Genomic DNA, 24,121 nt, shown 5'->3' on the forward strand with positions numbered 1-24,121 from the left:
ATCCACCACACCCCTGTTCTCCGGATGTCATTAATAAATACTAAATGAAACCACTTGGAAAGAGGGAGAAAAAACTTATCTGCAATGTTTTGAGCACATTGAGAGTCCAGGCATGAAAGGAAAAGTCTGAGAGGCTCTGGGGACCAGCAGCTTTGCAGTGCCACAGACAGGTTTGCCTGGCACTCCTGCTTCACTAACAGCCCTTGTTTCGTTTCACTGGGACTGAGGGTGGAACAAATCTGCTTCCCATCAGTTTTTCTGTGTTTGGGCTGTGGGAAGCATTATTTCTTAGAGGATGAGGCAGTTTATTGGCCAGGGATATTTCCAGTGCATTTATTTTGTTGTTGTTGTGAATTTGGATTAGAGGCATCTCCTTCCTCCCGACAGTTGCTGGCAGCATGCTGTAAAGATATGATTAATTAAAGTGTGACTATGAATCCACTCAGAGGCTTAGAGTTTTCCTCTTCTTAAGACTAAATAGAGAAAGGGCCACTTAACAAAGTTCAGACCTTGAAGCAGATTTCAAAGTCCACTCAGTTTAGCTCAGCAGTTTAGCTCAGCACGAGGAGTTTCAACCTTCAATATTTAAAAGCTATGAGCCCTTGGAGAGAAGAGACTTCTGCTTCTGGTCCTATCCCAAACACAGAAATAAATAAATAAGAGATAAGTAACCAAGCCACGCTCAGAAAGGACTCCAGCAGCACGGCAGAAATGCCTTGCTCACCTGAGGGACTCCTCCTTAGCCTACGTGACATTTTTACCTTTGTAGGCAGCTCAGCCACGGAACACACGCAGTCCTAAGGTTTTAGATTAAAACAACACATTCTGGCTCTTGCTCTGCAAGAAGCCACTGGAAATCCTGGAAGACCTTCAAAACTGAGCAGTGTAGTACTTGAAAAGGAGACACAGCTTGACTAAATTGAAAAATCTGAATTTCCTAACATGGACTTAAAAGGTGCTACTGAATCTTTAATGACTGCAAGATAGAGCTGGCTCAATCTGAGCAGGGCTCAAGGTCTTCTTTTGAAGGAGTCAAACTTAAAGAAAAATAAAATAAGAAAAATGTCTGCTACATTCCAAGGTCACAAAGGGTTCCAAGAAACTCTGTATCTCTCCCAACTCCGACTTCCTAAATGACAGTCACTTGTGAATCCGGAGCACCCACTTCAACCGTGCATAATTAGCTGGGGAAGGAAAACACACCAGCCTAAAAGAGTCCTTCTATAACAAGAGGTTGTGAGGGGCAGTGTGCTGCAGAAACAGATGGAAAATGGGGCTATTTATTTATTTCAAGAGCACAGAATTCCTATTCATTAAATGTTACTTTTAAGCTGCTTGGTACCCACAGTTTTCTGGCTGACTGATAGCTCGAAGGGACGGATGGAGAGTGGGAAGCACAGGTTTTGTTGTTTGCTGGTATCCACGGGGTCATTCCCAGCTCACTTTTCCAAGCTATCACACTAATTTCCCACCACCAGCATTATCTTCAACATGCACAGTCAGTTCCTCTGCATCACTAATTCTGTTTTAGACGAGAACTCAGGCTACAGTGAAGCACCTAAACAGATGAGCTGTTAGGCAAAGCTGTAAATTTAGATGGTGCAAGACCAAAAATCTAAATTTAAAATTAAATATTTAAAGCTTGGGTGAGGGAAAAAAAAAACCAAAAACCTCTTTGAAAGAATAGCCATTATTAAAGATTATAAATCTGCATGCTAATTTATGTGGTTACTATTGACATTTTCTTTCTAATTCAGCTTTTAGCCCTTTTCTTGCATGCAGCTAAATTCTAGTTAAGAGCATTGTGATGTGCAGGAGGTTTAATCCAACAGAAATCCCCTAATATGCAATTTAAGGGTCTCAGGTTCATTAATAGTCCTAGCAGCAGCTTGTTTAAGCTGAGGGGCTGAGTCCATCTGAGACACTGGGTACAGGGATGGAGTGGGAATGTCCAGCCTTTGGAATGTCCAGGCTCTTGTGGGGATAGAACTCCTTTCAAGGGCATTCTCCACACTCAGTGCATTTACTGGACAGGTAAAAACTGCAGAATCCTGGAAAGGTCTGTTTCCCACACATCCCAGCATGATCTGTCCTCTCTGCAGGCATTTTGATAAGAAAATGAAATTAATACCCAAACACTCTGCTTCTCATCAACCATCGATTCACCTACTGGCAGTTTCAGTAATAAATTAGATCAATGTAATTATTGTGTGTGCACACAGATGTCAAGTCACAATCACTATGATCAGATCAGCTGGGTGTTTCCTAGAAAAACAGTATTTATCCATATTTGGGAGGAGAGAAGTTTCATCTGCCAATCCAGAACCCAAACGAGACAAATTTCCCAATGAGGTTTTCTGTGTTTCATGGACTAAGTCCTGAAAATAATTTACTCTGGGAAATGAATGCATTCTTTTTCTAATTCTGTGCTCTTCTTCAATAGATCCAACTATTAGAAAGGCAAAAAATTCCCCAAACTTTGTAGCTTTCAATGTCCTGGAACAAGTCAATATTTCATGGACACAACACCCATCTCTGGTGTTGAAAGGCAGCAGCTGAGCTGACACAGAGACCCCAAAGGAAAGCACCAAGACCCCCAGAGAACAAACCCTGTCCCAGGCCAGACATCCCCACAACAGGCACCCCAACATCCTCCCGCTGCTCCCCCACCCTCCCACTCCCCCAGGAACCTCCCAGCTCTGGGATCCTCCGCTGGCCCTGGCAGGCAGAAGAGACCTGTTGGGTGCTTGACTCCTCCAGCACATCCTGCAGGCAGGGTCAGGGCTGGGGAGCTCTCTGTGCTCCTCTGGGCTCTGACTGCCACATGGGTGCAGGCAGGTGAATTCCCAATGCCTGGATGCCTGCATCTCCCCACCTTGTCCTCTGTTTACCTGTCAATTATCCACCCAAAATTCTTTCACCTCCCCTCTGTTGACACCTCAGAAACACATGGTTATGAAATTCATCCTCTGTTATCTGTCAGCGACCCAGATAACAGCAGAGCTGAGCTCCACGCTCCCTTCAGCATCTCAGGAACTTCTCCTTACCCAGGCAGAGCCGTTTCCCAGCCCCAGATCCGATGCTATCAGGGCTATGTTTAGATCACACATCAGGGCCTCGTCAGACGCCGTCCCGAGGAGCAGCCACCAGGGCCTGAGCCTACTTTGCTGCCTCCAATTTAGCTTGTTAACCATTCCCAAAAATGAGTATATTTTAATTACTGTTTTCTGAGAATTGGGATTATTTTCCTTCTAAATATATTCGTCTGATTATCTCCAGGATGAAATTCATTTGGTTAATTACCATCTTTTTAATTTGTTTAAGACTGTGTTTCTGTTTCCTGTGCTGTAACACCTCCCTGCCAGCTCTGCCTGCATTTATTCAGTGTCTGACAGATTCCCATCTCAGGGAACAAACAGAAGGTTTCCATAAAAATCACACAGTGCCCTGAGCCTCGCAGGCAGCCTGTGATCCCACCTGAAATCCAGGGGAAGGAAGGAGCAGCATTCAAACGTGGGACCCTCTCAGCCTCCAATTCCACTTCCAGTCCATGCAACTCAATCCCTCCTGGCAGACACCCCTTAATGTAACATCTCATTCATCTGCCAAACTACACCAGTTTTGTACCTGGATTATTCTATTGTCATCTTATTACTACCCCAAAACAGCAATAAACAAATTCCAATTTCATTACAAGATCTTGGTTCCAGTCACTGACGTATTTACTGGAAGAACCCAAACCTAATTTTATTTCCAGTTTTCTAGACTGTCCCAATAATAAAAAATAAAATCTTCCATGGATAATGCAAATGAGACCAATGGAGACATTAGGAGAAATTTCAGATATTCTTAAGCCAATAGAAACACAACCCAAAGGGAAAGGTCATGGCACCTAATTAAATTATATACATGGGTTTGAACAGCAGGAACAGCATCCAAAAGCTTGGGAAAAGATGTTTCCATGGAGAACAGTGACTGTCCCAGCTGGGTGGACATGGACCTTCCTCTCCCCATGACCTCAGGCAGGCTGATTCCCATCTCAGCTTGCAGGGATTTTGCACAGCAGCTCGGAGCCTCTCCCAGGGCTGCCTCGAGTCCCTGGCTATGCCCCAGCACATCCCCTGGGCTGCCCCAGCCTCTGCTGCACCCACGTTTCTCTTCCATGCCAACATATTTCCATCTTACTCAGAAAGCTGCTTGTCCCTTAATAGGGCACATTTTCCAACCAGCTTTGTTGTTCTGCAAATTATGGGCTATAAAGAATTAATGGTGGAATATAAATCAATTTAGTTGACTGAGAGAGTGTGTGTTTTATGTGGTAGAGGTTTTCAAAGAAAAGTAATTAGTTGATTTGGCATTTTAATCTTCAGAAAAATAAAGAAGCTATTTTTCTCCTAAGAGGATGTGTTTGAACATACAAACATATGCTGCATTTTCTGAAACTATATTAAGAAATATTATTTATTGGTTAGATGTAGCTGATAACTATTTCTATTGTCTCAGGAAGATTCTTTGTGATAAAGATTTCACTACAGGCACTGCATTTCACTTTCCAAAATGCCTGACCAGAGGCTTTAATAAAAAAGCCAGAGAGGTCCAGTTCACTTCTGTCCCAGTTTTGTCCCTTTCCCAGGGATGTCCTTTTCTGCAGGTGACCCTTTCTAGCAAAGGGCTGACTTGTCCCAGCAGCTCATCCCTGCATGGCTGTACCAGGGACTGTTCCAGGGCTGTACCAGGCACAAACAGGCACCAGGGAAGCACAAATCCCTGTCTGGTTCCTGTGTGTGTGTGAGAGGAGCAGGCAGTGCTGCTGTGGCTGGGAGAGCCCGAGGAGCTGAGGCAGAGCTGGGCTGGGGGGGAGCAGCAGCCCCCTCCCGGGGATTATTGCATAAGATGCCTCTGCTTTGCAGTTTGTTCTGTCCCTGGCTGCAGCCCCAGTGTCTGAAGCCAAAGGGCTGGTTTGTGCTTTGTGAGAGAATAAGCCTGTCCCACTGGTGAGTCTCATTTGCCCTCTCAATGTCTGTGCCACACAAAAAAAGGATTCCACCTTCCTCCCTTCGCTGAATTTCCCACATTAACACCCTGGGTGTGTTCAGCAGAGCCAAAGCAAAGCCAGCCAGCCGCGCATCTGAGTTTGCTTTCCCCCTGCTCCCCCAGAACAACTCATTTAACAGCAGCACAGCAATTAGAAAATCGATATTCCATTCAGACATGACTGTTTTGGCTGCAGCATTGCTTAAGGAACATCTCTGGCAGCCTCATCTTTGCCTGGACAAAGGATAAGGCAGGAAGGACACTCCGGTGTTGGGAGATCTGATTGATTTAAGATGATTTCTCTTAAAGCCCACACGGTATTTGCAGACTGTTTCAGGTACAGGCAGTGTGGAGATGACATTCTCCTAATAAGCAGCTCTGTGCCAGGAGTGTGCGTATAAATACAGCTGCAGAGAAATGCAAGCTTGCTTTCTTGTTTAATATCACACCACCCACCTGAATAAAACACAACCTGACACATGTCATAAGGAATTACTGGAAGAATGCAAGGCCCTTAGGCACCAGAGCCCCATTTGTATTCCAGTCGTATTAACCAAAAATAAAATAAATAAGTAACAATCACATCTTTGCCATGAAAGGATTTTCCAGCCATTCAAGCACTTACTACGATGCTGCTACACATTCCTGTGCTGGAAGTGCAAGGGCAGCAGAGGGGAGGGAAACAGAGACAAAGCAAAGAGCAGAAATCACAATGGAGAAATTAGTGAGATCTGCTGCTTTGGAGTTCATGCTGCAAGGCTCAGCCTGGCTCAGCTCAGCCTGGCCCAGCTCAGCCTGGCTCAGCTCAGCCTGGCCCAGCTCAGCCTGGCCCAGCACAGCCTGGCCCAGCTCAGCCTGGCTCAGCACAGCCCAGCTCAGCTCAGCCTGGCCCAGCACAGCCTGGCTCAGCTCAGCCCAGCTCAGCCTGGCCCAGCTCAGCCTGGCCCAGCTCAGCCCGGCTCAGCCTGGCCCAGCTCAGCCCAGCTCAGCCTGGCCCAGCTCAGCCTGGCCCAGCTCAGCCCTGCTCAGCCTGGCCCAGCTCAGCCCGGCTCAGCCTGGCTCAGCTCAGCCTGGCCCAGCTCAGCCTGGCTCAGCTCAGCCTGGCTCAGCTCAGCCTGGCCCAGCTCAGCCTGGCTCAGCTCAGCCTGGCCCAGCTCAGCCTGGCTCAGCTCAGCCTGGCCCAGCTCAGCCTGGCTCAGCTCAGCCCAGCTCAGCCTGGCTCAGCTCAGCCTGGCTCAGCTCAGCTCAACTCAGCCTGGCCCAGCTCAGCCTGGCTCAGCTCAGCTCAGCTCAGCCTGGCTCAGCTCAGCTCAGCTCAGCCTGGCCCAACTCAGCCTGGTCAAGCCCAGCTCAGCTCAGCTCAGCCTGGCCCAGCTCAGCCTGGTCAAGCCCAGCTCAGCCTGGCCCAGCTCAGCCTGGTCAAGCCCAGCCCAGCCCAGCCTGCCTGGCCCCGCTGTCTTCCCTGAATTCTATAATTAGTATCAGTGATTATTCCAGCAGGATTCAGAACCCTGCCCATCTGCAGAGTCCAGGGTGGGAGCAGCCTGCTTTGTTTTCATGTTATTTAAAATAAGAACCATAATTGCCAATTGTTGTGGGGGAAAACCACTCCCTTATGGAGACAGGCACGATGGAAAGCACAGTGTAGGCTCCACTTCCCGAGCCACTAGGGAGAGTGGGAAAGCCAAAATTCCCCAAACTCTGAGCAAACCCACCCACCTTCCCTAGAAAAGTGAAAATCAGATATATGGTTACTAAATTAAGGAGCAGGAACTCCTTCTGCAGGGAACACGAGCGCTGAAAGGCGTCCAACGCAGGCTCCCGACTCCATCCCACATAGCAGTCCCCGGTTTGTTTGCCTGTGTGTGCTGTTGTGTAAGCCATAATTATGCAATCTCACAGTTTAGCACTGAGGACATTCCCAGCTTGTTCCAGCTCAGCAGCAGCAGCAGCTCATGGCCATAAATGAAAAAGCCAGACTTTTTCCACAAATTTATTGACATGGAATAATGTGACCTCTTGTAGCACGGGAAAGGGCAGAGCAAAGATGAGCTCTGGAAAAAGGGGCCACTGCTGGCCAAAATTACCAGCAGTGGACTTCTAGATAATGCAGAATGAAGCCAGCCATGGCAGGGACATGTGGAACCTTTCAGCTGGTTCCTGACGAGCTTTCTGTGAATTGGATGCTCTGACACAGCAAAGTGGGAGATCTGTGACCTCAGGAGCAGCACAACAAACACCTACACAGAGACACTGCACTGACAGAAAACATCTCCCACTGCACTTTCTGATGGAAATGGTAGATGGACAAAACAGCCCAACATCAATCATCATCACAAACTGCTGCATTTGATGACTTTTTTTCAATTGGGTCATTAGTCACCCAAATAATTTTTCAACAAAAAATGAAGATTTCTCAGTAGATTTTTCAGGTGAGACAAAATGAGTCTGATATTGAAGATTCACAAACAGTTGTAAATAATGGTCAGGTGCCAGGAACAGCTGTAATCACTGTTTCAAACTATTTCATCTCCAGAGGCATCCAGTGGGTTTTGAAGCTCTCTTTATGTTAACTCAATTTTAGAGCTGAACATAGTCAGGAGGAGTCCCTTCCTCCAATGTATTGTACTGACACCCAAGTTGTTCTTTATGTACCAAACACCAGGAGCACAAATCAAATTGAATCCTGTGCTCTTTATGCACTGACATTTATAGAGAGAAAAACGTGTCAGAGGAAGAAAAGTGTCCACAAAACCACTCAGGGCTGAGTGATGCTTTCTCAGCTTATCGGTGACAGGGGCTGTGGTTTCAACACATCACACTGCAGGAAATAAAAGTGCCAAGATGCAGGTGATACAGCACAGCCTGTTCTGGGAGCTCTGACACTGCCCCAGCCTGGCACTGCCTGCAGCACCGGGAATGCCATGGGCTCGTTTGGAGCAGGTAATGGGCTGTGAGAAATCAGGGGCTGTGGAATTATCACCAAATCCCAGACTGGTTTGGGTTGGGAGGGTTCAGATCATCCAGTGCCACCCCTGCCATGGGCAGGGCACCTTCTGCTATCCCAGGTGGCTCCAAGCCCTGTCCAGCCTGGCCTGGGACACTTCCAGGGGTTTAGGGGTGCCCTATGCCAGGGTCTCCCCACCCTCACAGGGAAGGATTCCCTCCCAATATCCCATCTGTGCTCTGTCAGCTTGAAGCCATTCCCCCGTGTTCTATCACTACACACCCTTGTAAAAAATCCCTCTCTTAAATGTTTAAGGGAACTTTTTATTTCCAAAACCTTCAGACTTATGATTGGACTGGTGGAATTATTTAGGTCAAGTCATGCTTTGCATGTTAATTTGAAAAAATAATCAAATCTAACGTGAGTTTCAGAATGCCAATGCCAGGACAGCCAGCCCAGGAAATTATTGATGAGCTTTCAGACAGGACTGAAGCAATTAAGTGTTACTTTTCATTGCTTGAAAGCAGCTTAGTGACCTGAGTCCAGCTGTGAGGCAGAGGAAGGCGATCCCTGAGCTGTCCTTCAGGGCCACATTCACACACAGGATGTTTTTTTTTCCCATTTCTAGGAGTTGTTATTGGAAAATGTCACTATTCATTGCTGAGGTTCCCAGGATACAGCAACTCTCATTACACCTAAGCCTTCCCAGCACAAAGTAGCCACAGATAACCTGGATGTATTTGCTGCAGCTGCTGTTCCAGAGGCTGCACTCCCGTTCCGTGGGGGGATTCCCATCATTATTGGCTCTGTTATTTTTTATCTCATTCCTCTGTGTAATGCTGACTCCAGATCCCTTCATTTGAACAAAAGGATGTGTTCCTCTGACACGAGCAGGGATGAGGAGTCTCAGGGATGGAAAGGGATGCTAGAGGAAAGGGAGCAGGTCATGATGTGCCTGGGCTGCAGGCATGGGAGCCCTGGAGCCTCTGTCCCCACAGGAGCCCTGGAGCCCTGGAGCCCCTGTCCCCATGGGAGCCCTGGAGCCCCTGTCCCCACAGGAGCCCTGGAGCCCCTGTCCCCATGGGAGCCCTGGAGCCCCTGTCCCCATGGGAGCCCTGGAGCCTCTGTCCCCATGGGAGCCCTGGAGCCCCTGTCCCCATGGGAGCCCTGGAGCCTCTGTCCCCACAGGAGCCCTGGAGCCCTGGAGCCCCTGTCCCCATGGGGGCCCTGGAGCCCTGGAGCCTCTGTCCCCACAGGAGCCCTGGAGCCCCTGTCCCCATGGGGGCCCTGGAGCCCTGGAGCCCCTGTCCCCATGGGAGCCCTGGAGCCTCTGTCCCCATGGGAGCCCTGGAGCCTCTGTCCCCATGGGAGCCTCTGTCCCCATGGGAGCCCTGGAGCCTCTGTCCCCATGGGAGCCCTGGAGCCTCTGTCCCCATGGGAGCCTCTGTCCCCATGGGAGCCCTGGAGCCTCTGTCCCCATGGGAGCCTCTGTCCCCATGGGAGCCCTGGAGCCCCTGTCCCCATGGGAGCCCTGGAGCCTCTGTCCCCACAGGAGCCCTGGAGCCTCTGTCCCCACAGGAGCCCTGGAGCCCCTGTCCCCATGGGAGCCCTGGAGCCCTGGAGCCCCTGTCCCCATGGGAGCCCTGGAGCCCCTGTCCCCACAGGAGCCCTGGAGCCTCTGTCCCCACAGGAGCCCTGGAGCCTCTGTCCCCATGGGAGCCCTGGAGCCCCTGTCCCCATGGGAGTCCCTGTCCCCATGGGAGCCCTGGAGCCCCTGGCCCTGTGGGAGCCCCTGTCCCCATGGGAGCCCTGGAGCCCTGGAGCCTCTGTCCCCAAGGAAACCCTGGAGCCCCTGGCCCTGCTGCTCGCAGCTGCCCAGAACAGATTTGCCAGTGCTTTCAAGGAAAACTGGTGTAGAAAAGATGTTCCTTCCAAAAACATAACACTGTACATGAGCAAACACACTGAGTAGGGAATGGATCAAAGTGATAAAAAATAACAATTCAAGAGGAGTGTCTTTAGCTGGAAAAGACAAGGAGACAGGACATTATCAGCAAATAATGCATGGTAAAATCAGGAATGAATTGCCTGTTTCTATTTACTGTCTTTTCCAAAATGGCCAAAATCACTAAAACGAACAGACTTAATAGATTAAAAATGTCAGTTCTATAAATTATGTATCAGACAGTGTCTGTCTGTGGAACTCATTGATACGAGATGTAATTGAGACAAAAACCTTCACACCACTCAAAGAGGATTATTGTTATTTTTTAAGACAACAAAACTTTTACTACTGTTCAGAAGAGAGAACAAAATTCCCAAGTCAGGGAATAACAGGGAGCTGACCCTTGTTCCTTGGCCACCCCTTGGACGTGCTGGAGTCCCTCTGTTCCTCCCTCCCTGCTGTCAGTGTGTAACTGAGGGTGTGTGGAGGCTCTGCTGCTGTGTGAGAGGTTGGGACTGAGATTAATAAAGTGAGGGAGAGCCTCAACATGAGTGACTTTATCTAATGAGGGTGAGACACCCCGTACAGAGAGAGAGCTTCAGATATAAAGGCATCAAGGCAAACTTCTCTCAAGTGTGTGTCAGAGCAGGTACATGAGGGCTGCGATAATGAAAAAAAAGACAAATAATTCTTTGCCCTTTCCTTTCAGGCTTCACTCAAGGACTGGAATTGCTCTATGAATACATATCACAGAGCTGCCAACAGACTTGGGAGGCAGCAGCGTTATACAGAGATCATAAGGCACGCTTAAGAGATGAGAGTTAAAAAAGAATCCAATGCTGCAGTCAGCTGATGACTTTTCCTATCTTATATCTTCTGTTAGAACATGTTTAAACAGAATCAAAATTATTACCCGCTCTGTAGGGCTCAAATGCCTGTGCAAATGAAGCTGGGAGTAACTAGTTAGAGGAAGAAGGATTGAGGAGATTAATGTGAGCTACACTCACTTCCCTAGATGGCTCAAAGAGCTTATAACAGAATTGGGATGCTGGAAAGCAATTAAAAGAACTAACTTAAATAAATCTCTAGTGCTGAAGGTTTGCCAGCATATACCTCTAAATTCTCCTCTGATGCAACCAGGCCCCTTCCTCCAGGGATGTTCTAACAACCTCTCAGACATCAGGATAATTATTGCAAAGTGTGACCCAGACTGTGCTTACTGGTATAATAAAAAAACCCCTCGAGGTTTCAAAATTAGACACAGTCTCCCTGGTGGAGCAGAGTTCCCAATTCTTGGTGACTGCTGCAATGACTGAACTTCCAGTGACACTGTCTGTGACTGGGCTGAGGGTGGCGTTGGGGCTCTGGAGCTGCTCACCCTGATGGGTTTTCCTTCTCTCAGAGAGGATTCCTGGCAAGGAGCACACTCCAGGAGCAGCAAGAGGAGATGAGAGATAAGGGCTCACAGAATCACAGAATATCCTGAGCTGGAAGGGATCCACGAGGATCCTCCAGTCCAATCCCTGGCCCTGCACAGACACCCCAACAATCCCACCCTGTGTGTGACAGCTTTGTCCAAACACTCAGGGAGCTCTGGCAACCTTGGGGCTGTGACTATTCCCAGGGGGAGCCTGTTCAGTGCCCACCACCCTCTGGGGGAAGAACCTTTTCCTGAAATCCAGCCTAAATCCTCCCTGGCAGAGCTTCATGCCACTCCCTCAGGATGGAGAGACACAAAATGTAAATGCTGCTATTGTGAGAGTAGGATATGGCTGCTGAAGTCCCTGCTCCAGTGGGCCAGGCACTGCTGTTCCCTCACACCATTTTCTAAGGAAAACATGTTCCCCTGGTATTTCAACTTCTCAAACTGAGGGATTCCTTGGGGAAGCTTAAGGACTGCAGTGCATTTGCTGGTTTCTGGTGCACAGGGAACTTCCACTGCTGGGATGTAAATCCTTGTGTGGTGCTAAGATGCAATCTCCAATTTAAGCAAACAGGGAGCAAGGGAAGAAATGAAATACTAATTGCAATCCAAATTGCTCCATCTTCCATCCACCCCCTGCCAACTCTGCTCCCTAATCCATAAGGTCTGAGTGATGATCAGTGAATAATTAATTGAGGGGAGCTGGAGAGGGTTCCTGCAGAGCCTCTGTGGATGCAATATCCCGTTCAGGGACGGCACCGGGAGCATCCGGCAGAGCCTCGGGGTGCCAGCACCCTGCAAGGCACCCCCCACACGTGGCCCTGTGTCACTAATTAACTAACTAACTAACTAACTAATTAACTAACACCTCGTGGGACAAGCCCTGGGCTCACCCACACGGCCACTGCACAAACAACTCACACTGCCACCCTTCCTGGGAGCACTGGGGAACGGCAGGAGACGCCACGATCCAGGGAAATCACGGACACTGCCATGTCACGATATAAACTATTCACATCCTGATGGCTCCTGGCCTTGCTTGGTGCCCAGGGGGATTATGCCCAGGCAGAGGATAAACACCAGACCCCAAGATGAGCAACAGCAGCCCTGAGCCTTTCATTCCAATCCTCAGAGCCAGGCATTGGTAAAAACTCTGCTCTCACCAAAAGAATTTAATATGTAAATCCTTCTCTCTCTCTCTCTCTCTCTCTCTCTGTGGATTCCCATCATCTAAAGTGCTACTATATAGCAACAAACACATCCCTAATGGAACAAATCTCCCCACACAGCCAGGACAGCAAAATATTAATAATTCAAGGTACATAGAGCCGAGTTATGTAAATCATTTGGGATCTGCCGCAGGCCCGCTCTGCACTGGGATTCCTACGGAGAGGAGGCACTGGGGGCTGGGATGGGGATTTGGGAAATCCCCCCTGGGCTGGGGGGAGAGGCTACAGCACCAGCTTAATCCCAGAGACATCTGTAAACGTGAGCAAAGGGCACAGCCTGACAGCACAGCTCTGGCTTTCTAATTCCTACTGCATTTCCATCCTTTGGAATGAGGGAATGCCGCCCTCCTACACATTATCAATCACACACAAGGCACGCCACAGCCCTTTCTCGTATAATTACTTATGTAACACACGTGGATTAAAGCTAAATTCATATTTCTGGCTTTAATTCAAATCAGTTCAGTATTTTTAAACAAATTACATTTTAATTCCAGCTAAAATGCATTGGTTTAATTCAATTAAAATCAGTTTTTACTTTTTTTTTCATCACATCAGAGCTGAATTGTGTGGAGGAGAACCTAAGTGAGACATTCTGTAGTTGTACTGAAGATTTGAATTGTAAACACTGCCAGCCAGATAAGCATCATAATATCACTATCATAAGATATCCATAGGTGAACAAAGCACTTGAAATCTCACTAATTACCATTTCAGAGGCTCTATATCCTAAGGTTTTATTAAAGAATATGGTAAGGAGGAAACATTTTTTCCTCAATCTGGTTTTTCCTTCCCTCCCAGCTGACGGATGAACTCGACTGAGTTATTTGGTATTCACAAGTCCTGAACATCATCACAGGCAGTGCTCTGTACAAGTCAGAGCCAGCAGTGAGCTCCAGCTCCAGCTGCTGCCTCCAGCTACAATCAGTGGATTTCAGGGCCCAAGCACTGCCATAAGAGCCGGGATAACAAGGAACACACGTCAAACATCGGCATCTCCCAGCTCTGAACAAAGGCTTGGAACCCTTCCCCACCTCAGTTCCATGCTCACTTGCAGCTCTTTATTCCTCACACAGATTTTCCAATCGAGGTTTTGCAAGGTTTCAATAAAGAACAGAGCGGAAGTTGGTTTGAAAAGTTACTTAAAAACATTTCTTCCTTCTTTCCTCCCAAGAGATAAAACCATTTATTGTTAAAACTAATTGCCACTAGAAATGACAGAGTAGAGGACAGCAAAGTGGGAACCTACATGCAATGGATCTCTCCTAGGAGATGGGAGACTCCATGGAAGATAGAAATTGGAGGCAGATGCCAATTGGACACCCCTCACCCAGGGTTTGCTGTATTCCTCACACAGCACGGGGGGCAGAAACTGAGAGTACAGTTCCATCCCATTAAACACAGCTGTACGTGCCAGAAACAGGGAGAGTCCCTGCTCTGCCATCTTCCTGCTTCTCTGCAGCTACTGGAGCTGGTTCAGTGCCCCAGCCAAAGAGAAAAGCACTCCTTAAATAATCATTTCCCATTGAATCCACTTGCTGCCCTTCCTGAGACCGTGTGATGGGAAGGGGAAAGTGTGGGCAGGAGGCAGCGGGGCTGGGGAGAGCAGGACTGCTCCTCTCAGTGGACAAGTGATGGTTTCACCAGGAGCAGTTTTCACTGCATGCCAGAATCACAGAATCCCAGACTGGCTTGGTTTGCAAGGGACCTTAAAGCTCATCTCATTCCACCCCCTTCCACAGACCAGGCTGCTCAGGGCTGTGGGAGGTGTCCCTGCCCACGGCAGGGGCATGTTTAAGCCTGGGACAGAAGTATCTCAGTATCTATTGTAAACAGATGATAATTAGAAAAGCAGAGAAGAGACTAGAAGGAACAGAAAGCATCCTCTGGTAGAAAAGCTGCAGTGATGGCATTTTCTTTCTCTTTTTTTTTCCTTTGAGGTTATTGACATGAAGAGTAATGCTAATGTAATTGCACTGAAATTCATGCACATGAAAGCCTCACCAGGGCAAAGTCAGAATAAATGGTCTGTTTGGAAACAAAATGTTGATGCAATGGAGTAGCAGTATGTGTCTTCAACCTGAAGAGTATCACGACACCATGGGCCACAATGCAGCAGAACTGTCACCCTGACTCAGTCTGTGCTCCAGGGACACGAGCAGAGCTCTCTGCTTGTACCCCTGAGGTGTGCACTGCTGCACCACCACATCCCAGCTGCCAGGCAGTGGCCACCGAGTCAATAATGTGTATTCAGGCTGGGAGAACAGCAAAATGAAAGCAAGCATCCTTGTATCCATTAATCAACCTGATCCTCGGCCGTGCAGACAATGCCTCGCGATTGTCGGCGTTTCCCAAACATCCCTCATGCGCTAACCATCTGCAGCTGGAATACAATGCTTTGATTACAAACGTCAAAAAGATAGAGCAGAAAATTAACTTCTCCTTATTTAGTAGGTTTGCAGAAATGTGGCTTCACACTACACTAATTCAGTGCCCTCGGTATGAAAACTCCCCATTACGATGTCTCGTCAAATTAGAGCCGACGATCCAACGATGTCATCTCTCTCCTCACACAACGCTCTATTTTGTAATTAAGCAGGACAGGGAAACAATGGCCTTGCGTATAGAGAAAAGGTCAGGGATGCAAAACATATTTTTGCAAGCTAATTGTAAGATGCATGAAGCCAATTATCCCAGCAGTGCTGCATATGCCGGAGCAGGAAGGATTTTCTAATTTTGCTCCGTGACTCCGCGTCGAGTCAAGAGCGCCGGCTGCACCCCGTGGGGCACGGGGCTGTCAGGAACCAGAGAGTGCAGAACTGGGAAAAAGGCTGTGAAAATTCTGCCATGATTCTATGACTCTTTGAAAATCATTCCAGCCTCTTAGCCCGTCCCCTGACATTTATTATGACTTGATGAATTACCAGGAGCTAATACAGTCTTTACTGAAAGCTTTAGGCGTGACCCCTGATCAGTTAGGGAGTTGCTTTGGATGAGCAGGATAAAGGAAATGTTTCTGTACCCTTTGAGAATGGGGAATGCATTTACCTCAGGCAGCTTCTGATACAAGTTCATAGGTATCTCCAAAAGTCAAATTAACAGGAGGAACAGTTGGGACCTTGCTGCTGCTTTGGGAGAAGCTGAAAGGCCCCACATTGCTTTCAATCCATCTCTGTCCCTCTTGGAGTTATTAAATTACCATTCCTTCAGTGCCTTCCAGAAAATGCCCTCTTTCCATTAACAACATTCTCCTTTTAAAAATGTTGAAACTTCCTGATGCCATGAGAAGAAGATGGGGAACATCACAGTTTATGGAGAGAAATGGTCATTTCTTCCTGCATCTCTCCTTCAAAGCAGCTCTCCCTGATTTCACTCTAGCCTCTTAACCCAGCCACTAATTAGAGATCAGTAATTAACTTTCTGGTTCAAGAAATATTTTGCAAAGGAACCCCATTAAAAGGCTGATTTGCTTATTCCAGGACAAGGCAACCTTGGTATAAATGCAGGGACTGCATGTGGCCAGTCTGAATTCAGAGCCTGTCCTTGAATCTTGATTTTTGTGCTGAAATCTGTTCCCTGATGGAGGGGGTGGAAATGGGGACAGGCACCACCCCCGGCATGAATGACATGGAATGTCACAGGAGTGACTGCTGGATGCTCCTGGCTGTGCAAGATGTTTTGTTCTGCATTTCAGTCACTGCTGATGGAGCTGGATGGTTTCCCTACACAAACTGCAGGGTTTCCTCAATATCTTCATGGCAATCAAAGGCAGAGCCCGGCTGTCAGTAGAGCGATGTCAGTGCCACCCTTCCAGGGGTCCCCTCTGGTGTAGGTTTCCCTACTCAGCCAGCTTCCCTGGATAAAACCATTTCAGCAGGAGCCAGAAGAGGAAGCAGCTCTCCAGCACTTGATCACACAGATCTGAAAGCCCTCTGTGGTTCTGGGGTCTGCCAGTGTCCTACTTCTGCAGGATGAGTCATTCCTCTTTCCAGTTCCAGAGGAAATTGAGCAACTTCTTCATCCTTCATCATGCAGCACTCACCAGGTTCTCATCAAACTTAACCAATTTCATCATGCCTAAAAATATTTGGCATGTCAGGTTTGTTGGGAATAAACAAATTAGATCTCCAAGAACTCCCAAACTAAGTTTGCTGCAGGAGCACAGATGTTCATCAGCTCCTGGTGCACCAAAATAAGCTTTGTGCACATGGAAAGCTCCTACAACAGACAGCATGGGCACTACAGTAGGAATTAAATGTGCTGCAGTACATCACTTGTACAATTCCTCTTCCCTCTGGGGATTAGAAGCAAGAATTTTGGATGGGCTAAAGACAAAAAGGAGTTGAAAGAGGAAGTCTCAGTAGTGCAAGTTGCTGCTGTTATTAACGCAGGGCTGTACCCCTTCCAAGGCTGAGGCTCATTTAACAATCAACCATATGCTCAGGCTTTTGTAGTGCCAATAAAAGCTTAAATAGAATGTTATCTCCTGGAATTATAAAAAACAAAACCAAAAACTTTGCAAAATAATCACAAATGTTGGTAATCCCGTAGCATTAAATGGATTCTAGGTAAGCTGAGGAAAGGTGTCTCCAGCAATGATCAGTTCAGGGATTCCATCAGAACACAGAGTTACCCAGAGCACCCATTTTTCACCAAATCAAGACAATCTGAAAGCACAGTGATACTGTGGCCCTGCCCTCTCAGTGCTGGTGTAAAATCACCTTTGCCACTACAAGCAAAGCATCAGCAATACATCCCCACCAATAATTAACAACTGCAGCAGAACAACCTTCTCTCCCTTCTCTGCCTCTCCTCCCTGTGCTCCATGTCCAACCCAGAAATTTTCTCCATCACAGATTTTGTAGGAGAAATGTGGGTCCAATTAAGAAAAATCCATCTGCCAAATGCTTGATTTGTGGCTGATTCCAGAGGCCACTACAAAGCCAAGCATTCAGCGCTCCACGATAAAAACTTAGTGAGCTGCTGTAATAAATCAGGAGGCAGGAGACATTGTTAGCAAAAAGCCACTTTTTGGAACCCTTTTTAGCTCTAACAAGCAGTATGACCAGCCAGCAAATTGAAAGAAACACTCATTCCACAATCTTCCTTTAGATCTCATATTTATATACTCTGATTGTACCATATTAATGCACCTCTCATACAGAAGGTGAGTTACACTTGCTCTGATTTTGCTTCTTTTACTACCAATAACCATATTACTGTTACTGTAACAGGAAAAAACCCAGAGTGCACAAGAGTGGCAAAATTTGGCCAAATCCATCCACGTGAACCCCACAGTAATTTAGTGAAATGTATTTGTTTACATTCTCTGCCCCCCACACAAGCCACATCCGTGTCATTATCTGTCTGAACATGCATGTGCACAGTTCATGTATTTCATAAATTCATCTGCAGGATAAACAGGACATGGAAGGGAAACAAGGAAGGGAAAAATAAAGGAATTAAAAGGCAGGAACAGTCCCAATTTAGATACAAAGAAGCCAAGTAACAGAAGCATTTAGCCTCTACTGTAGCTCAGTATTTCAACCTGGAGTGTTTTGACTGCATTTACTGCACTATTCATTTTTGCTATGGCATTCCCACAAAAATTGGCCCACGCTCCAGAACAGAGCACTGTTACAATGGTGACTTCCACGAGCAGAGGAGTGGCTCCTGAACAATCAGCTTCGATACAAGATGGAGTCAAGAATCAAATATTTAAGAGGCGAATATTCCAATACCAAATGCTTCTCTGAAACAGTTCCTGGATTACAAGCAACACAAGCACAGCAGCAAATGCATGAGAATGATCTGAAAGACCTGAGCTCTTTCATACACATTGTGCACATACAATGGGATGGGAATGTTCAGAAAGATAAAATTATCTTCTGTAACCAAAGCCTCGCTGCATGACTGAGAGACCCAGCTGCTGCTTTGCTTTCACCTCTCTGAGAGCAACAGTCCCTAAGGCCAAGCTCTCCTGCAGAGGACTCCTGCTCACCTGACAGATCTGACACTGCGATGGCAGCGAGGGACTAAGAGCCTGCTGTCAAAAGCCTCTGAGTCTCAGTGTCCTGCAGCTCAGGGATGTCTGTGTATCACAGAAGAAGTGCATTTTTGAGAGATGCCTGCCTAACAGAAGGTCTAATCTCAGGTATCATGAAGGTAGCATTCATTTTCAGTTTCTCATACTCATATAAACAAATCCTTGGTTATTGGAGGCTGCCAAGTGCCAACTCTCCTCTAAGACACCCTTTAAGCTCTGTGCTGCAAATGTGACTCGGATTCCCCGAGTCTCTTTAAGGAGAAGTTGCAGTACATCTGGGTCTCGGGAAGCCCAGCCAGCTCCCGGGGCTGCTGTGCTGGGAGGGCAGGGAAATTACAAGGCTTAATTTGGGAAAATGACTCTGGCTGCAGGGCTGGCCAGAACAGTTAATTCCCATGTGCTATCCTGCCAAGTCACAGAATGAAACAAAACTCATCCAGGTAGAAGGGAAACCTTGCCTAATCTGCCTGTTCTTTGAGCAAAGCAGCAGCACCGTAGGCACATTCCCGGCCACCCGGCTCCGCTCGCTTCCCTCTGGAACACAGTGCCCTACTTCGAGCGTTTGGGAAAACTGCAGCACAGGAATCAAACCAACTCTGCCTGCCCAGAGAGTAATACCTGAAATCTTACTTGGCACTAACCAGCACAATCACTTCACTTGCAGAATCCAGAAGGAAAAATCTTAGGAGGCTGCAATAGGTTAGGTAAAATCCAGATTGACAATTGTTTGTGAGCTTCAAAAGCTCCAATGAATAAGTACAGCTAAAACAAAGTAAGTTGCCATTGCTTTTCAAAGTGAAGTATTTACTCAATGGTTTCTCAAGTACCATCCTGGTGTATTAAACTGCTCTGAACTGGTTACATCAGGGTATGTCCAGCCTGGCGGAATTTTCAGACACAGACTTTTCCTGGCACTTCAATATTTCTGTCACTCCCCAAAATGATTTATGTAAGGTTGAAAGATCTTCCTTTTGGAAGCAAACCACTGGGTTGTGGTTGGTAAATGAACCTGTCTTCCCCAAGCACGACCTTGATCTGCATGTGAATTTACACATGAATTTACCTCGAGCGGTGCCTGTCTGAAGCTCACACTAACACAAATCTACACAGACAGAAATACACACAAATCCACTAAAGAGCTGCTCTACTTTCTAACCAGCTGAAGAATCTCAAAGATCTCATTTCTCTTCTATTTTACTCTCAGTTTGCTCCAGTACTGGCCATCCCACGTGAAATGCTTTATCAGATCCATCTGCACATTCCCTGCAACACATCCCTCCTGGACTGAGCTCCTGTCATGGCTCAGGCAGAAGCAGCAGCTCCGGCCACACGCCGAGGCTCCATCTCCGTGTAATGACGGCAGACAACTGCGGGATGGAGCCGGATGTGTGAGAGGGGACAGAGGGATTTGGGGAGATTGTGGTTGTTATTGTTGCACGGTATTGTTCCTACCGTGTGGAACCCAGTAGTGATCGGTGCAGTCCAGCGCGGGAGCATCCCTCCCTCCCTCCCTCACCTGCATCACTCGGCTCTGGCTGCTGCATCTCTGTGCTATTTATACGCTGGTGCATCAATTTAGGATTTATTGGGGAAGAGGAAGCAGAGCAGTCAGGCTTCTCTGCACCTGGAATTTAACCTGAAAAGGCAGGGCTTGCACCGTACCCTCAGCAACAAATTAAAACTACCCCTCTTGCAATTAACCGAGTCTACTTCTATCAGAGATGCAGTCCTTGCTCTGAATAAGACAAGCAAGATCTCCACAAGCGCTGGAAAAATCAATATCGTCTTTCTCTCCCCCACACCCTCCGCGAAACGTCCCCTTACCTTTCATGGTCCACACTCCTGAAGCCAGGTAAAATGTGCCGGAAGCTGCTGTTCCTATCGAGCTTCGGTTGGCTCTTTGTCCTTTTGATGGAGCCTTTAAGCCGACGGCTGAGGAACCCCTGTGGGGTGAGACAAGAATACTAAATTACAAGGCAGAGGGGAGCGGGGAGAGCGGAGCCGCCCGTGCAGCCGGGCACAGCGTCCTCGGCAGCTCCCGCATGAGCAGCGCTGGCAGCGCCTGGCGTCAGCCAACATCTGCTCCCGGCGCTCCCCGGCCGGGGCTGCGGCGCGCCAGACTCCCCGAAGCCTCTGTTGCCCTGGCAACCATCAGCTCCCATAAAAATCCCGTCTGAAAGACGGGACTGGCACATCGCGGCTCCTGACGGGAGCGGGGGCTGGCCGAGGGTCCGGCAGCCCCAGCCCAGACGCCTCCCCCGCCGAGCCGGGCACGGCCCCGGTACCTGCTCCGAGCCGCCGGGACTCGCGGCCATGGCCGGCACAGCCGGGCTCAGGTGTTCCGGCTACATGGATGGAGCTCCGTAAAGCTCGTCCTAACACCGCCTGTGGGCTCGGGGCACGGGCACCACCTTAGAGAGAGAGGACAGAGAGCCGGGCTCGTTCCTTCTCCTCCGCCGAGCCTCCTCCCTCGCGGAACAAAAGTCACAGAGCTGGAGAGCTCCACAGCAGAGCCAGCACCAAACCATTTAATAGCAAAGCTTCTAATGTGTTATTTGCTTATTGTTAGGAGTTAATGTTCTACATAATCTGAACATTACATTTAATTTCTCCGCTAAATAAGGCACTAAAAGTATAATATTACTGTGCTGGCCAGCATCTACAGCATATCAGAATGGTGCGAGAGGGTCAAACACTTTGGCCAGAAAAAGCGGGGGGCATTTTAAAGAGAAACCAGGATTTTGGGGTGAAGCCTGAAGGCGTGTTCCTTCTATGGAGCATCACAGTAAAGAAACATTTCAGCTCCACATAAACAAGTCAGCAAAACCCCACAGAACATGAGGTTCTGCACACACTGCTTTCCTTCCCCAGCCCCAGGAAAGGGGGAAGATGTCCACGGATCAAGCACAGCTTCTGACACGCGTGAGGAAGGAAGGGTGAGAGTACCAGAGCAGCATCCCAGCCCTGCCCACAGTGCACCCCCTGCTCCAGGCAGGAGCCTCAGGAGTTCCTCCACTCAACACACAGGAATAGATCCTTAGCAGCTCACTTTTATAAATGAATACCTTTAATATATCTTGCAGGGCGATAATCACAGTCTAACTTCTATGGAGCCTGTCATTTGTTCATGCCATTTAAACACTCCTTCCCCACCTCGGATATTCATGGCTCACATTATGTCTTTCTCAAGCTGCAAAATCTCCCTGGGCACTCTGTGTGGCTCTTGTTATGGAAGTGACTTTCCTGTTCGTAAGTGCACCAAGAATTTCAAACATCTTGATAACCAAAGGTGTTTCACATTTATTAAGTGCCACTTTACTTACAAACGAGGTATGTAATATGCATTTGTGTGGAGTGAATATTTCTCCAGGAGCTATTTGCATGACTGAAATAGCAGGAGGTATAAAACACAGGCCATCACATTGTACACTCTGTCATACTGCACAAAGCCAACCTGTGAGATAACAAAGGCCTTTTCAAAAGGGTTCTGTCCCTGAGAAATACCTTTAGAGAATTTTGTACTATAGAGAAACATGGCTGTGAAAAGAAAATTTGAGGATTTGCATTATCTAGTGCATTGTTAAGATGTTTCCCTTGGTACTCAGACCTTATCCAGCCTCCTACTCCTGGTATCAGTGTGGTATCAGCCCCATACTCCTGGTATCAGTGTGATATCAGCCCCATACTCCTGGTATCAGTGTGATATCAGACCCACACTCACCCTATCAATGTGGTATCAGCCCCACACTCATCCTATCAACTCTCCATGTTCCTGTGCCTCTGACTGGACTGGGCTCTGGTTGCCTGCAATGGACACTGGCCAATATTTGCTGTGAAGGGAAAACACACGACTGGCCAAACACCTGACATTGCCCTAAACTCCTCTGGTGAGAAGGTTCTGGCCCAGGAACAAGAGATTGGAGTTCCTTAATCACTGCCAGCCCACCCACAAATATGTCCTCATTTTATCAAGCCCCTTCTTCAATCCAGAAATAGCTTTGAACTCTGGACAGGGCACCGACAAGGAAAAACCCAAATGCCTTCTGCAGGCAATGGTGACATTTTTCTTCCTCAATTGTATATTCCACATCTCCACAACTGTTCCATGATTCGTGCAGGATTTGGAAATTAGAATTTAGGGTTGCAGCAAGACATTACTTTCCTTCTGTTTCCCATTGTTTTTACATTTGTTGCCACCAGAAGGAAATCACACAGAGCCATTTTCTGTTTTCACTGCCAGCTTCCTTGGGAGAATGAGATGTCAGAGATTTTAATGCTGATAAATTATGCTGCTATAGTGATACTTTGCACCTCCATAGTGCACACCAGAGATCAGAAAGCCTAATGTGTGAATTAATACCTTCTGTAATTTTTAGGTGGGGTAAGAAAAAAAGGCAGAAATTTGTCTGTGAAAATACAAGAGAGAGATTCTGACCTGGGGTGTGACCGCCGAGCTTTCCTAGTGAGATCATAAGGACATGATGCATTTCTTCTTCATTTATGACTTTAAACAACATTTGATTCTGATCTCCAGACAAACAAGGCTAATCCCACCCTCTGAGCATTGCCTGCTCCTCTAGCTGAGCTGCATTCTTGGCAGTTCCAGCAATTAAAGCACTGCCCTTTGCATGCATGTTCTTTATACACTTTTAAGTTTATATTGAGAGATGTCTAGGGCAGAATTGTGTCTTCCTGTGTGTGGGCAGCATTCACCACCAGTAAAAATATCTTAGCAAAGATTAAACTAGTAACTGAGAAAGGTTTCATTCAGAAGTTAATAGTCTCTATGAAATGACAAAAAATAGAAATCTGCAGTGCCCAAGGATCCCTTCAGCTAGAATAAATAATGAAATATCCTTTACAATGGAGGCAGCTGTATAAACTGATCCCTGCACAGCCTAAGGTCTGAGCAAGAGGAGATCTTTTAGGGTCTTTAGAGACAATCACTGTGGTCAGGAGAATGGCCCCATGCAAACCCTGAAAGCCCACAGAGCAACGTGGCACAGAATTCATCGAGCCTGGCAAGAAAGGGGGGTGAACCATGGAATCCCAGAGCGGTTTGGGTTGGGAGGACCTTAAACAGCACCCAGTGCCACCCCTGCCATGGCAGGGACACCTCCCACTGTCCCAGGCTGCTCCAAGCCCCGTCCTGGGGGCATCCCAAGCCTGGCCTGGGACACTCCCAGGGATCCAGGGGCAGCCACAGCTTCTCTGGGAGCACACAGAGCTCCCTCTGAGCACCAACTTCACTTTCCAAGTGCAAGAGCGTTGCTTTTCTTGCTTTGTTTCTGCTGTTTTGCCTCTGACATCTCCAAGCCCGGAGTGCAATCGCTCTAATCACAAGAGCTGACTGAAGACATTGTAAGACACAAAGAATGAAGGCAGAAGAAAACAAAACAAATCCTTTTGAGGAATGGCTTAATCACAAGCACAGTAACTTCAGCTAAAACAGGATGGCACAATTCAAAACAGCACAATTAAATCTGCTGTGATTTGG

The 24,121-nt window shown here is 47.6% G+C and overlaps 1 protein-coding gene across 6 annotated transcripts in view; it reads right to left on the reverse strand.

Annotated features, from left to right (window-relative positions):
* DAB2IP (DAB2 interacting protein) overlaps positions 1–24,121 on the reverse strand; it is a 163,947-nt gene that overhangs the window by 77,252 nt on the left and 62,574 nt on the right. For all 6 annotated transcript variants that reach the window (XM_058853445.1, XM_058853446.1, XM_058853450.1 and 3 more), the window contains exon 3: positions 20,449–20,567. In XM_058853445.1, the coding sequence (XP_058709428.1) occupies positions 20,449–20,567 (119 nt within the window). The remainder of the gene's footprint in view (positions 1–20,448; positions 20,568–24,121) is intronic.

Source organism: Poecile atricapillus, chromosome 20, assembly GCF_030490865.1.
Source record: "Poecile atricapillus isolate bPoeAtr1 chromosome 20, bPoeAtr1.hap1, whole genome shotgun sequence".
Taxonomy (NCBI): domain Eukaryota; kingdom Metazoa; phylum Chordata; class Aves; order Passeriformes; family Paridae; genus Poecile; species Poecile atricapillus.